At 36.3% G+C, this 14,518-nt stretch overlaps 1 protein-coding gene across 1 annotated transcript in view; it reads left to right on the top strand.

The window, feature by feature from the left end:
• The window catches only part of TNKS2 (tankyrase 2), a 29,327-nt gene extending 19,049 nt beyond the window's left edge, over window positions 1-10,278 (top strand). The window contains exons 19-27 of the mRNA XM_032115754.1: window positions 485-737; window positions 1,359-1,435; window positions 2,013-2,133; window positions 3,186-3,283; window positions 3,927-4,001; window positions 5,016-5,121; window positions 5,680-5,866; window positions 7,222-7,378; window positions 8,046-10,278. Of these exons, the coding sequence (XP_031971645.1) occupies window positions 485-737; window positions 1,359-1,435; window positions 2,013-2,133; window positions 3,186-3,283; window positions 3,927-4,001; window positions 5,016-5,121; window positions 5,680-5,866; window positions 7,222-7,378; window positions 8,046-8,108 (1,137 nt within the window). The 3' untranslated portion in view covers window positions 8,109-10,278. The remainder of the gene's footprint in view (window positions 1-484; window positions 738-1,358; window positions 1,436-2,012; window positions 2,134-3,185; window positions 3,284-3,926; window positions 4,002-5,015; window positions 5,122-5,679; window positions 5,867-7,221; window positions 7,379-8,045) is intronic.
• The last annotated feature ends 4,240 nt before the right edge of the window (window positions 10,279-14,518 follow it).

Here is a 14,518-nt window from a genome sequence, read left to right as displayed (position 1 = left end):
TTAATTCAGTGCTTATAGTTTGACTGATAGAAAAATTGTGACAATAAAATGTAAGCAGACCTTGTAGCAGCATCATTTTAAGAAACTGTCTGTTAAGTTTTCAGCTGTGTTATTTCCAAGTATTATAATGTAATCCAAAACTACATTCAGAATAACTGTTTTGTTTCATAAATTCTGATTTCCAGTAGAAGCTTCTGTTCATTTTTTGCAGCAAATTAATTCTGTTTAACTGTCCCTAAATTTTTTTAGAAATACTGAAGTCTTTAATTTTTACCTTCTTAGAGCTTCTATGTATAAACATTTTACAATTTCACATACGCTGTTGCCAGAAAAGGCCGTTTGTAAGATGCATTGTAAAATGCATGTTTTCCCAATATTGTTCTTGAGTGTACTCAAGAAATCTAATATCATGATAGTGCATTCTAGGAAAAAACATTGTGCAAAAGTGTTCCTCTGTTCTAATGAGTTGTTTTCTGCTCCTTAGGCAGACGATGTCAGTGCGTTACTGACAGCAGCAATGCCTCCTTCTGCCTTACCGACTTGCTACAAACCTCAGGTTATAAGTGTGTCTCAGGCTGCAGGTTCTGCAGCTGATTCCCTGTCTTCTGTTCCATCCAGTCCATCCAGTCTGTCTGCTGCAAGTAGTCTTGACAACTTGTCTGGTAGTTTTTCTGAACTTCCATCTGTTGTTGGTACAAACTGTGCAGAGGGAGCTACTGTTCTGGAGAAAAAAGAAGGTGAGGCTTTCTCAGGAGTGAGTGACGTTTCTTAACATACGGTAAAAAGAATACAAAAGTGTGAAGTTTCCCATACATTGATATAGTTATTCTGATATATGCAGTATTTCAGTTCCTTATGATGCCATTAATTAGGAACAGAAGTCTAAAAGTCTTATACTACAAGATTTTACTGTTTTCCCCTTACAGAACCTTTAAAATGTTTTTTGCTGAACAGAGCTAGTATGTGAATTGTGTTTTAAAACAGAAGTCAAATGAAATTTGGCTCCATACCAAGCAGTATTTTACTACAAACTTTAATTTCTAAGAGGTTGTTCTTAGATCAGGTATCTTAAAAGGGTTACTTCTGTGATATTTTAGTTGTCAATATATACTTCTGTTGGAACTTGCATTTCTGGTAGCTGGGTGGCTTGTTTTGTGGAAGCATAAAGACTTCTCTTAGGGAGGTAGAAGAGCAGGTTAAATTGCTACTGGGTAGTGATACAGATATTTAATCCACATCTGCAACAGACCAGGAATTTTTGTCTCTCATTTTTGCCACAGACAGGGGGAGATGTGTATGCTTTATTTTGTAATACAGGTATGAATTCATTGTGAGTTTTTCTTCTTACCCATTTTCAGGTGTAGATTTTAGCATTAATCAGTTCGTGCGGAACCTTGGCCTTGAACATCTAATTGACATATTTGAGAGAGAACAGGTAAGTGGTTATATTTATTTCCAGATACTCAGGGCTAGAAAGCAATGGAATAAATAGTGCCTGGTTAGTATAATGTAATAAGAGAGATTTTAAATGAGTGACTGTCAAAACAAGTGGAATAAAAGAAAGGACTGTAACTGGATTTTTTAACTGATATACAAAATAAGTGTGTGTTAAAATATATGTATATATAAACAGATGGGAACAGTAATGTTCGTATCAGTTTAACAGTTGTAGCAGTGTTTCCTTTCAGCAGTATAAAAGGTAGAGTAAATAAGTAATCTGTGTTAATTAGTAATTTCAGTTCTTGTTTGTGTTCACTTGAATATATCTAGAAGAGTATTTCTCAATTAGAAACATGGTCCCTGCAAACAATGCAAGTTACAAATTGTAGTTTGTAGCATGTCGGTTTAGGACAAAAAGTTTGAAGAAAGCAGTTGAGTGAAAGTAAAATATGAAACCTCTAATGTTCCTATTCTTTTCACACTTGCTTTTTCTCACAGCTGTTGTGAGGTATATTTTCACTGTCATTGGCAGTTGTTCTAGTACAAAAAACATGGTCTTGCTTTCATTATAGATAACATTGGACGTATTGGTTGAAATGGGACACAAAGAATTGAAGGAAATTGGCATTAATGCTTATGGCCATAGGCATAAAATCATCAAAGGAGTTGAAAGACTTATTTCTGGACAACAAGGTATATGCTCATTTTAAATTATCACATAATACTGCCGTTACATAATCAGTTTTTGTAAATTACTTATGTTATTCCAAATTGTATCTCATTAAAAAGAATTGGTAATAAAACCTGATCTAGAAAATGGCACTTCAAATGTTAAGAATGTCTTCTGACTTGAAACTTGAGTACTTTTATTTATGCTGTGAATTACTGTGAATCTTGCCTTTCAGTTCTCTGATTTATATTTTTTCTCTGTGGTCACTGTTTTGTGTTTACTTAGGTGAAGTGTCAATCTAGTGCAAAATGCTCATAAGCTCCTTGAGATAGGGAGTGTTTATCTTCATCAAAGCACTCTGAAGAGCAGAGCACATTCTGTTGATGAGTTCAGGCCTGTTATGTACTATTGGGTTCTGCTACAGAATGCTGTCTTTGCTCACTCAGAAAGCCAGTTGAAATTCTTACACTTTCCTTTAAAAATAGAGTTGGCGTGCTTTCAGTGAACCAAAATTAACGTAACAGCTTTGTTCAACAGCTTTAGCTTACATTAAAATTACTGCTAAAGCCTCTTTATTTGTGTAGGACTGTTGATACCAGCACGGTCCTGGGAGTCCTGAATTCATCATAATTCAGTATGCTTCATTTAAGAAGTTTCCTTTAAACATTCAGTATCTTTTAGGCTTTCAATACCAGGCTCAAGCCTTTTGGGTTGACAGACTTAGTTCTTTTGTCAGTTCTTTCTGCATGACCATGGAAAAAATACTCCTATTGAATTAGTGCTTCAAGTTGCTTTTCCTGTTTCATGATGCCCTTGCCATCAGTAGTTGTGGACTCTGTACAGGAACTGGTTGCTCGCTGTGTCACTGCCTAGAGTTGAAATGAACTCTGAAGTAAACAAGTGCTTACAAGTAGTTCCCCTGTTGTGTGCATTAGTATACTGAGCTAAGCACAGACAAATGGGTTAGTGCATCTGAAATGATGATTCTTGATGAGAGAAGGATTGATCAGTGTCCACAGATCAGAGAAATTATTGCAGTTTCTGACACTGTTGCTGTGTTTTATTACATTCACAGGACTTAACCCATACCTGACTCTAAATACTTCCGGTAGTGGAACTATTCTCATAGACCTTTCCACCGAAGACAAGGAGTTTCAGTCAGTAGAAGAAGAGGTATATGCCATTCTTTGTAGTCTCTCAGTATTTTTGCTATTGCTACTAAAGAAGTAGGTAAAGAAGTATTGCTAGACAATTTAACAGTGCAGTAAACATCACTAAGCTTACAAAAGCTTGCATAAGGATACTTCAGATTCCCAACTTTGACTGCATTACTTATAATCTGTGTTCATGATGCCTGTAGCTGTTTTCTTACTTATATTATTATTGCTTGTACTATTTTTAAAACCTCTATTATATATCAAATCTCTTCAATGTAATATAAATTCTGTGCTACCAATGGATTGCCTGTCTGTCATACGCAGTTTGAAAGGAAGTGATTTAAAAGAGTCGTAACCACACTAGGCAAAATTCTGAAGAAACACAATTGTAAAGAGATTAGTGACAGTCTTCTCCAGTTTGAAAACTAGACCATGGACCAGTCAAAATACATTAAACAAAAAATCATTAAACAAAAAACCATATGCATCCACAAAATCTGGCATTACTTAACATACAGTCATTGCCTAAAAGTTCCTCTTACAATTTTTAATTGTTTTAATACATAATTAGTTCTTTTCCTTATTTGACTTGTCTAAAGGAGATATGTGTTGAATGTGTTCTGAAAGAATGTAATCCTCCTTAAATTCTCAATCTTCAGATGCAGAGTACTGTCCGAGAGCACAGAGATGGAGGACATGCTGGTGGAGTCTTCAATAGATACAACATCTTAAAGGTGGCTGTTGTTTTTTTATGGCTAGTGGTTTTACACCTTTGGAGTTTTGTCTAAAAGTAAAATATCCATAAAATGTTCTACACTTGTTTGAGTTCTATATTGTGACAAGATGTGCCATTCTGAGATGTTCATGGGATAAAGATCGTCTTCCAGGGAAATTCAAAGACTAATTTTTTATGGAAAAGCTACTTATGGGTTAATGGCAAGAAATTTTATGAGAAATTGGCATAGAGGGATCTCACAGAAAACTGCAGAATTTTTGAAGAAAAAGGCAGAAGGTTTTATAGGAAACAGAAGAGGATTTCTTTTGAGGGAGAATGGCAGGAAAAAACCACAAGAAGTGAAAGCAAAACTTTTGAACTCTTACTTTGGCTTGATTTAGCGACAGACAAGCGTAAAAAAACAGCCAGTAGACAAGTTTAAATAATCTAATGGAATTTTGGTTTGTATTTATGTATTTTTCCCTCTGTAGTAATGGTAATTTTTGTTAATATCATAAAGATTTTGATTTGCAAGTCAGTACTACTAAGTTTTATTCTGAAGTTACAGTTTTCCCAGTGGAATTGATGTGCTATTCCTACATAACCTACATGCACTAGACTTTGCAATGCCCAGCATACCTCTGCAGGGGCTTTGTAATTTACTTTCTTTTAGAAGTGTAAGTCTTCATGGAAGGCATTTCTTAATTAACTGATTGATCTCTTTACTAGTGATTTGTCATCAAGAAGAATTCTGACTAAGCCTGCTAAATTTAAATTAGAGAGTATTTCATTTAAGGATTATTAACAAGGAGCTGTGTAAAATTGACTGATTCTTAAGCATATAGTTATTATTTACTTGTGATACTACAACAATCAGCTTGTGCAGGATAAGCCAATTTGTGTCTCATTGAGTCCCAAGGAAAGTATTCTTGTTTAAGTGGCAGCGTAAGTGTACTATAGTATAGTGGCTATAGGATATACATCTATCTGGTAAAGTGAGCAGAATTTTTCAGTTTCTTTTTGACCATTTCAGATTCAGAAAGTATGCAACAAAAAACTGTGGGAAAGATACACTCACAGGAGGAAAGAGGTCTCTGAAGAGAATCATAACCATGCTAATGAAAGGATGTTGTTTCATGGTGAGATGTTGAAATGCACTTTATGAACTTATTTCGTCAGCAGCACTCTTTATGGAAGGGTTTCTACTGTCTCAAACAAAGTAAATTTCCTCAGTGGAAGTAGGTTCTAGGTTTTACTTGCGTTTTGTATTTCACAAGGAATGATACAATGTACTGTATCATTCTTCTGAAATTTGCAACTCTTTGTCTCTCCCCCAAGGGAGACCAAGATGTAAGAGAAAACATTTAAGAAATTATTCCTTGAGTCTGTTTTATCAGCTGTATGACCAAAGTGATTAAAGATCAAACTTCATTCTGTTATAGGTTGTTTTGGGGTGGAATTTTTTTTGTTGTTTTCTTGGGTTTATCCAGAAAAGATAATTTACCATTAGCAAGTTAAAGCCTGTTGGAGGCTCTTCCATGCACAAATACAGAGTTTATCCTGATGAGCAAAGTTCACAAAACATCTTCATAAGGAAGGCTACGTAGTTCCCAACACAGTGGGAACGAATTATTGGATTGTGACACATACAAAAATCTGTGTACTGTATTGTCAATATTTTACTTCCTTTCTCTTAGGCTCCCCATTTGTGAATGCAATCATTCACAAAGGCTTTGATGAGAGACATGCCTATATAGGTGGCATGTTTGGAGCTGGGATTTACTTTGCTGAAAATTCTTCCAAAAGCAATCAATATGTGTATGGAATTGGAGGTGGCACTGGATGTCCAATTCACAAAGATAGATCTTGTTATGTTTGCCACAGGTAAGTACCTCAAAAGAATCTGATTCTGCTTTTGATAGACCTAGATTATCAATGCAGCAGTCTCTTTCTGAAGAAAGATTTGCTTGGACCTTCTCTGTATTCTGGGCCTAACAGAAACTTTCAGGAAACTTTGACATTTAAGTCCTAAAGTATTTTCAACCATCTTCAGTGCATTGAACCATATATTTGCCCTTAATACAAAAATCAGACTTACGGAACCAGAGAGTGAAGAGGATCTGCTAGATGCTTATGTGAAAGATGAACAATATGAGAGTTTAGTTCGTTGCCTGTTACAGAGAAAGGAGAAATTCAGAGATATTCAGATGCAGTATTTCTTTGAGACAGATGTATTTTGTAACAGTCAGCCCCACATCACTGCTTTTTCAAACACTGAAATAGATATGGATTTGGGGATTCTGCCACTAATTAAGTTCTTGAATCCACTTTTCAACATAAACACCTGTTACGTCTTACCAACACCGTCAGTTCAGAATAAACTCATAGGTCGTGGAGTCAGTTTTGGTGGTGGCAGTCATTTCAACCAGAAGAATATCTTGTGTTTGTATGCATACTGTTTTGCATTGGTATACAAGGATAAGGTCATCCTTCCAGTATCCTTCTTTGAGTCTCTGCTGCTTTTCATGTTGCTTATTCTTTTCTGGAATTCTCAAATAATGAGAATCATCTTTGAGAGTTAACAGAGGATGTCAGAGCCTTTTCATGTTTTCTAAAGTTTTGAATAAGAAGGGGTTTTTAGTTTGTTTTCTGCAAAGAGAAAGAAAAGCAGAAGTTTTGGCAGAGTAAAATGGTACATAACATTAGTCTATAAAAATGTCAGGATTCTATTGTCATTGCAGTAGGTACATATGTACAGAAATAAGAGCCCTTGTTGAGTCTTGTAATAGTGAAAACATAACAAACTGACAAATGCTGATCTGAGGTATTTTGCATTGACCTGGACTTTGCACTTGGCCTTGATGTTGACTTGGCTGTTAGATACAAATCAAGCATTAGAACACTTGTGAATTATGTTGTCAGGATGATTAATGGAAGGAGGGGATAGAAAACTTTTTCTAAAAAAACCAAACAAATGAAAATAAATAACAGATAAAGAAAAGGTGGTGGCAATCTCTGAGCCCATTGTTAAGTATGCTGTTTTCAGTAACTAAGATAAACATTTTTCCGTGTTACTACCAACCCTTTCCTTGGGCTAAAGAGCTTTCCAAAGTGACTGTAACTTTTGTTCGGCAAAACAACTTGAGAATTTTATGAACCACAAAGATTGACTGAAGTGGCTTCAAGGTTCAAGGTCATAAGCATTGTGTGTTCATGGTCCTTTTTTCCTTTCAACACAGGCAGTTGCTCTTCTGTCGTGTAACATTGGGCAAGTCCTTCCTGCAGTTCAGTGCTATGAAAATGGCTCATTCTCCCCCAGGACATCACTCAGTGACTGGGCGGCCCAGTGTAAATGGATTGGCATTGGCAGAATATGTCATTTACAGAGGAGAGCAGGTAAAAGCTTTTGGGGTGGTTTTTCAGACTCTCTTTTGTCTTTTTCAAAGGCATGTAATGCACTGGGGGGGTTTTTTCCTAGGTTTGAGGTGCTAGGGCTTGCTTTTGTCTTAGAACAAACTCCTGCTGCGGTTGCAGGTGAAAGGATGCATGTTTCCTGAATGGTCCAAGATTTTCCCCTTTGATGTTTTGCCCTTTTTTCCTTTGGCATCAGTAATTATTACTGCAACCCTAGGGTATATCCCCGTGTCCCGCAGCCGTAGGGAGGAGGAGAGAAGATCCAGCAGGCAGGAATTGTGCAGCAAGATTGATTTATTTAATTATTTTACAAACTCTTTTATAGACTTTTTTCTTCATAGTCTAATTGGACAAAGGATCAGCCACCCCTTGGGGTGATTGGCTAAAATCCTAAAACATCCATTGTCAAAATATTTTTCTACTATACCATAAACAAGACTTTTCAAGGCTGCAGGTGTTTGGTTGTTTACATACTCTGCTACCTCTTCTGTGAGAGAGAAAAGTCTCTCATGGGCTTAGAAAATAGCAAGAAAATCCTTGCTAGCAGCATTTTTGTATCTACAAATAATTTATTCTCCTCTCTAACAAACATTCTGAACTTATCCAGAGAATGAAATAGTAATAAAAAATGTGTGTGTCACTCTTTCAGGCTTATCCAGAATACTTGATTACTTACCAGATTATGAAACCTGAAGCTACCACTGAAGCTTAAGAGGAGTTACTTGCGGGAAACCATCAGGCTTTGGATGCGAAGATATCAGTGGCTGCCATCCCAATAATTTACAAGTTTTTGTTGAAAAATTTCCCATTCCCAGGTGGTGTGGTAGCAAATGTGAACAAAATACATCAGTTTTGACTTGATAAAGCTTTAATAATGTACAGTATGTTTTTCTAAAATTGCAGAAATGTCCTCTTTTTCAGCACTTTAACAGATACCATTCCAGGCATAAACTGGGGTTTGGCTGTACTAAATTATAAACAAAAATTAACTTGAAACAATGGTTTTATACAATACTGCATTCAAATCTAGCAGAAATTGTAATGGTCTATACAGGAACTCATTTTACTAATATTGTGTTCTTTAAAACACTGCATTTACACTGAAAACGTTTTCATTTGTAAAACTGTAAATAAGAGCTTTTGTACTAGCCTGGTATTTATTTACATTGCTTTGTAATATAAGTGTTTTAGAACTGCAATCTTGTACAAAATGTTCTTCCCAGATATTGGTTTGTTCATCTGTGTTTTCTCATGCAAGTTAGATTTGAAAAGTCAATTTTTTTCAGGTTTTATCACTTAATTGTGAGGGAGAAAGCAAATTTTATCTGAAGAAGTGTAGAAGTATCCAACTTTAGATTGAATACATGAATTTTTGTTCTGTATTTTTATTTATGAAATACACATTCCTGAGAATGATGGGCTATGAAAATAGAATGTTCCATACAAATACTAAAGTGGTTTTCCACCTACTTCCTAGAGTTGCATATTTTATTTCTGTAAAATGTCTTTTGAAGTTTTTTATTTAACTATAGGTATAGTTAAAACCTGTATCCTCACTTCAAGGCTAGTAGACCTTGCAAGTTACAGTTTTAGTAAATTATTTTCTTTGAATGTAGATGGAAAATTAACCTCAAGAAGTTCTTTCTTGAGTTTCTCTTGCTTACATTTAAGCCAGGAAGTTAAATAGTTTATTCCTAATAGGAGGGCAAACAACTTGGCCTTTTTTGTATGCTTATTTTGGTAGATCAGTCTACCTGTTGGTGCCCTCAGAATATGAGCATTGCAAGGTGGAAATGTTAAAAGCCATCCTGTCATCTCCTGTGTCTCTTCCATGCTAACATGCAAGCTGTGGTTGAAGCAGGTGTGTAGGAGTGTGTTTTGTCTGCTTTCAGCTGAGTGGAACTGGTTGGGCTGCACGGTTCTGCTCCCAGCTCAGCCAGCTGGGAGGGGAGGAGCAGCTCTGCCACAGCAGCAGCTGCCTTTGGTAGCCCTGGTGAAGCGCCTTCGACAGAGGAAGAGTGCAAAAGGTACAGCCCCTGTCCAGGTCTCACTCAGGGTTCCTGACTGCACCCGTCCTTTCAGCCAGCGCTGTCATAGCTCTCGTGTGTATTCTGCTTTTCTTCCATCTGCAGTTTTTACCTACATATTTCAAAAATATGTAAATACAAATTATAATTTTCTTGGGGTTAAAGTGGGTAGGAGTATATTTTAGTTGTTTAATATTTCTACATACAGAACACTGTCCCAGAAGACAATTTGTTTGCAGGGCATGTTATCTTACCATGATTTTAAATGTAGTAACTGGTCAAGATAATGAAATCCTCTTGCTGATGTGGTGGTTATGTGATTATGCTCTATGTAAAAATGTATTGAACCTTACCCAGTTATGTGAGGAAACTGAATAATAAGATTGCAGAATTCTTGCAGAAAGTAATATTGGCTATGAATAAAAAAGGCTTTGATTTTTAGGTACTTTCTCCCAGCATGTTGCCTGTTCCTTAGGTATAGTAATGCTGGAATTTGTGTTCATGCAAAATCTGTTAATTATGTTTAAAACTTTTTTGTTATTGCTAAAATGCTTCATTCTATATGAATGATCACCTAATGTCTTGTAAAATATTGTGGTATGATAGCATTTTAAGTGGTACCACAATGTTGGTTTTGTCTGTTTGGGGATTTTTGGAGCTGTTTTTTTGCATGACATACCTTGCACTCTGAAGATGGAAGCTGTAATGATTTGATAATACTGACTGTTGAGGTGAACCTTTAATTCCTTGTGCAATTAGTTCTGCTTTACCCATCTTGAAGTGTCTTTACATGTACTGTATGACATTCCATATCCATTTAACACTAAATAAATTTAATTCACTGGTTTTCTGGTAGCATGGGAGTAATTACAGATGTAGTGTGTTAACCCATTGTTTTAAATGTAAGCATGCACAATGCTGTAACTGCATCACTGGAGGCAAAATTAATTGCATTACACAGAAGAGCTTTAAATGTGGGTGAAAATCTGTAAATACTGTGGAAACCTGTAGTTTGGTATACAGCTAACTAAGAACTATAGGTAGGAGTGAAAATGTGTTAGTAATAAACCCAGAAGTAAGCTTCAATTTGTGCACTTAGAACTCCATTATATGGTCCAGAACTGAGACAGAAAACTTGCTTACATTGGTTCTGTAAAATGAAAAGTAACCTAAAGAGTCTGACCTTTCAGATAACTGCACTGGTGTGATACAGGAGCAACAACAGAAGGAACTGTTTAGATCACTAGTAGTGTTGCAATAAGTAAGTAATTTTATTTCACTAGGACCATTTATATGGTGGTAGGTTTCCAAAACCAGGTTTGTATAGAAGACTTAGACATGAGCACTAGAGGGCAGGAAAGCAAATGTTTGGTAAGATCAGTGGTAGTGAAAATCTTTAAAGGGTCTTGGGAACACAACTTCTGATAAAATTGCTCCTGAAAATTCCTCCTATCTAGGCTGTAAAAAATTAACATTAACTTTCCATTCTGCATTAGATTGGTTTTTGCTTAGTTAAGTAACTAGTATGAAAACAAGTGGTACAACTAAGCAAATTGAAAATATTAGGATCTTTGCTTAAAATATTTACTCATAAGTTAGACTTTAGTTCTTAGAAATCAAAAAACAATTCATCCACACTCTTCTATCATATATAATTGAAAAAGTTAGGATTATCCATACAGTGCGTGTTCAAGAGGTATGTTGGCACTCCTTTTGAATGCAAATGACTGTGTATAAAGGAGTTGCCGCTGTCTTTTCTACCCTGGACTTGCTCATTAGCTCTGTGTGTGTATATCTATGAGTACACACACACTTGCTCACTCTCTGAAAAAAAAAGTTTTAAAAGTGTCTTTTCCAGCAGAACATCATTGCCAGTGAGGGTGCTGCAGCCTAGGAGCCATTTCCCCTTCTTTGGCCCATCTCCTGAACTTAGTAAGTACAATGGATTTTCTCTTTCACTGGAAACAGCTCCATGGGTGGCTTTCCTTCTGTATTCCAGTTTAAAAAAAATGGTACAGAGGCTCGATTGGTGTTGATTTGAAGCAGCCAAGGCTGCTTTCTTGCCTTTGGTGTCCTGGCAGTGAGACTGACTGAGGTCTGCCCCTCTGTGGTTCTTGGAGCTGTGCTTAAGTTGCAGTAGGAGGTCGAGGTGCTGCCAGCAAGGGAAGTGCTACAGTCAAGTGCCTAAGGGGAGGTGTGTCCCTCTTGCCCCTGTGCAGCAAGCATAAGCAATCGTGCTTCTGAGAGTATTAAGGGGTTTCTTCCCTCTCCTGTGGCTCACTAGATCAGAAAAAGCTACAGGCAGCCAGAACAGTACACAAAATAAGAAAAAGCATGTAGATGACTGGTTTGAAGGTAGTAAGTTCTGCTCTAAAAAGGGCAAGGTTGGCAAGTGAGAGATTGTTCTTTATAGAAGAAATAATAACCTGCAAAAAAAGGCAAATTCTACAAGCAGTGAAAAGGCATGGTAGGAAGAACAAATGTAATTGTTAGGAAGAGCCAAGATAATCACGGTACATCAGCTTCCCAATTTGACTTTAAAAAGCAAACACTGATGTGTAGACATTACAGGGATTTCAAAAGGGGTCATCTTGAGAAAAACACATGTTTTAGAAGGGGAAAGCTGCAGCCAAGTCAAAACATTAATGTTAGACCTGGGAAAAAGTGTGTGCAAGAAAAGAAATAGGATTTAAATACCAAAGGCAAATGCCCTGCACAGTAGTTCTTCAGACCTTTCGTTTTGAAGCGTTGATTATCAGAGACGAGCTGAAAACCCCCAGTAGACAGTGTAAGAACAAAATATGCCACATTAAATTATCCACCTGGATTCTGTATGGCGGTAGGATGTATATGGGAAGGTGGGGATTTTAATGCAGCCAGAACATTCAAAGGAAATGGAGGTCAGATCCATCTCTCCATCTGCAAACTTGATAAAACTGGTACATTTATGAGGGTTTCAGCTGGGGTCTTCCTGGGCGGTAGCAAAGGTGATTGGAGTGGCTCCTGACAAGTGCAGCCAGGGGAACGCATGCAGAATTTTTAAGTTAGAACCATTAAGAGTTTTCAAAAGATCATAGTGGTAGTATTTGCAAACCTTAACATTTAAAATAACTGTAAATTGTTTAAGGAGCAAAAGAAGATGCACCAGTGCCTAAGAATGTGCGATAGAGGCCTTTTGTAGCTGGAAAAGCAGCTTCATGTCAGCTGCTAATACTGTGTACAGATCTGGGGTGGTAAATGTGGGGAAGGAGTAATATTGACTAGAGTAGCTGGTACCCTGGGAAATGGACTTGGAAGTTAGTTGCCCTTTTCAGGGCTAGAGGTGTCTGCCTTTGTGTTGTCCAGTTGCTTTTCAAAAAGGTAGCATTTGCCAGCAATGCGTTTGCAAGCTTATTTCACAACAAGAAATTTGTTCCGTTTTTTGGTTCTGTGGGCATCATAGATCAATAGATGTGTACAGAAGTTGAATTTCTTTCTAGGCTGATAAAGAAGCTGGTAAGTAAATTAAGCAGGTAAATAAATTAAGCAAGTAGGTTGGACTCAGTCTCGGAGGTCTTTTCCAATCTACTTGATTCTGTGATCCTGTGAAAGGAGGAAAGAGATTTTGTTGCAAAAACAAGTAACAGTAAATCAATTTATGTATATAATATTTATGACCCAACGGTCTGATGAGGATATTGTGTCTAATAGCTTTTAATTATTGAATTAGTCAAAGTAGAAGCTGACAGCAGTTACATTAAGTATTGTTTTAATTAATAATAGTGAGCTATTAAGCAGTCCAAAAGTGCCATCTTTGAATAAATAAACCTGTATATGATGACCAATGTCTGATAGTGGTTCCCTGTTTGAAAGTATTTTACTGAAGCATTGCAAACGTGAAATTAACTAATTGGATTTGAAATTAAAGAGCTTTACTTTGAATAACAAGTATTCATTAAAGCACTTGTTTTCATAAAATAAAGTCTAATTTAGTATTAAGGGAAAAAACCTACTTAGCAGTTGGGTACTAAAAGATTTATAGATAATCAAAAAAATACATTAAAAAGTGCAACTTTACAGATAGTATAGTTCCAGTAATAATATGAAGCCATTGAAACACATTGTGTAGACGGTGTTATTTGATGCAAAGATTCTAAAGCCAATAATCAAAAAGTGAAATAAATCTGACTTCAAACTAAATGGACTAATGGTAAAGCTTATTTCAAAAGATTAGGAATGTGAAAGCGCACTAGAAACTGCAAAAACACAGGTCATAAGAAAAGAAAATGTTCTGTTGGGAGTAAATCTCTGCATGGAGAACCATTTAGCACACAAGCTGGATTTCTAAAGGTGCAGAACAGATCTTGAAAACAAAGGTTTAAAAAAAAGGAGGGAGCAGGGGTGTGGGTGTGTGTAATTGACTGAGCATCTCAGAATGGTGGCAACTGCATTAACAGAGAAAATCTGGCCAGCAGTACACCACAAGGTCTGAAAAATTCCAGGCTAAATTAGAGTGAAAGGCACCAAGGGTCTTGATAAGGAGGCAAAATTAGAGAAATGTGCTGCTCTTAAGTGTGTCAGATTGCTGAATTTCTGAAATAAACTTACAGTGAACCTTCTATCCAACATCCTACATATATATGCCATGTAAGCATTTTGAGTAACTTTAAAAGCCTCTTGCCATTTGTATAATCAGACTCAAAATGAGATGGAGAGGCAGAATGATGAGCTAGCTCATTTCAAGCAATCATCAATGCTAGCACAGAACATATAAGTCCCAGGGGGAATTCTAATGGGAATAACCCATTATGGATAGGATTCAACAAATATGGAAACCTGCTTTTTTATGTAGTTGTGTATTAGACCATATTCCAAAGCACTTCTGAAATACCAACTGCTATTAATAGTGTTCTTAGTCAATTATAAATTTGAGAACACTAATAAAAAGAACAGATATTTATAAGATAAAGAAATAGTAATTTCAGACTGGAGCAGTTAAGTGGAATATTTCAGTTAAAAGGAAAATTTCTCACTTACTGTAAATAGTTTTATTCGGGGATATGCATTAAAGTTTTGGATAGTTTTATTTATTGTAAGTACCACATGTACTTAAAAT

Source organism: Corvus moneduloides, chromosome 8 (genome assembly GCF_009650955.1).
Source record: "Corvus moneduloides isolate bCorMon1 chromosome 8, bCorMon1.pri, whole genome shotgun sequence".
NCBI lineage: Eukaryota > Metazoa > Chordata > Aves > Passeriformes > Corvidae > Corvus > Corvus moneduloides.
The sequence above is the reverse complement of the archived record's forward strand: the minus strand, read 5'-3'. Positions and strand labels throughout refer to the sequence as shown.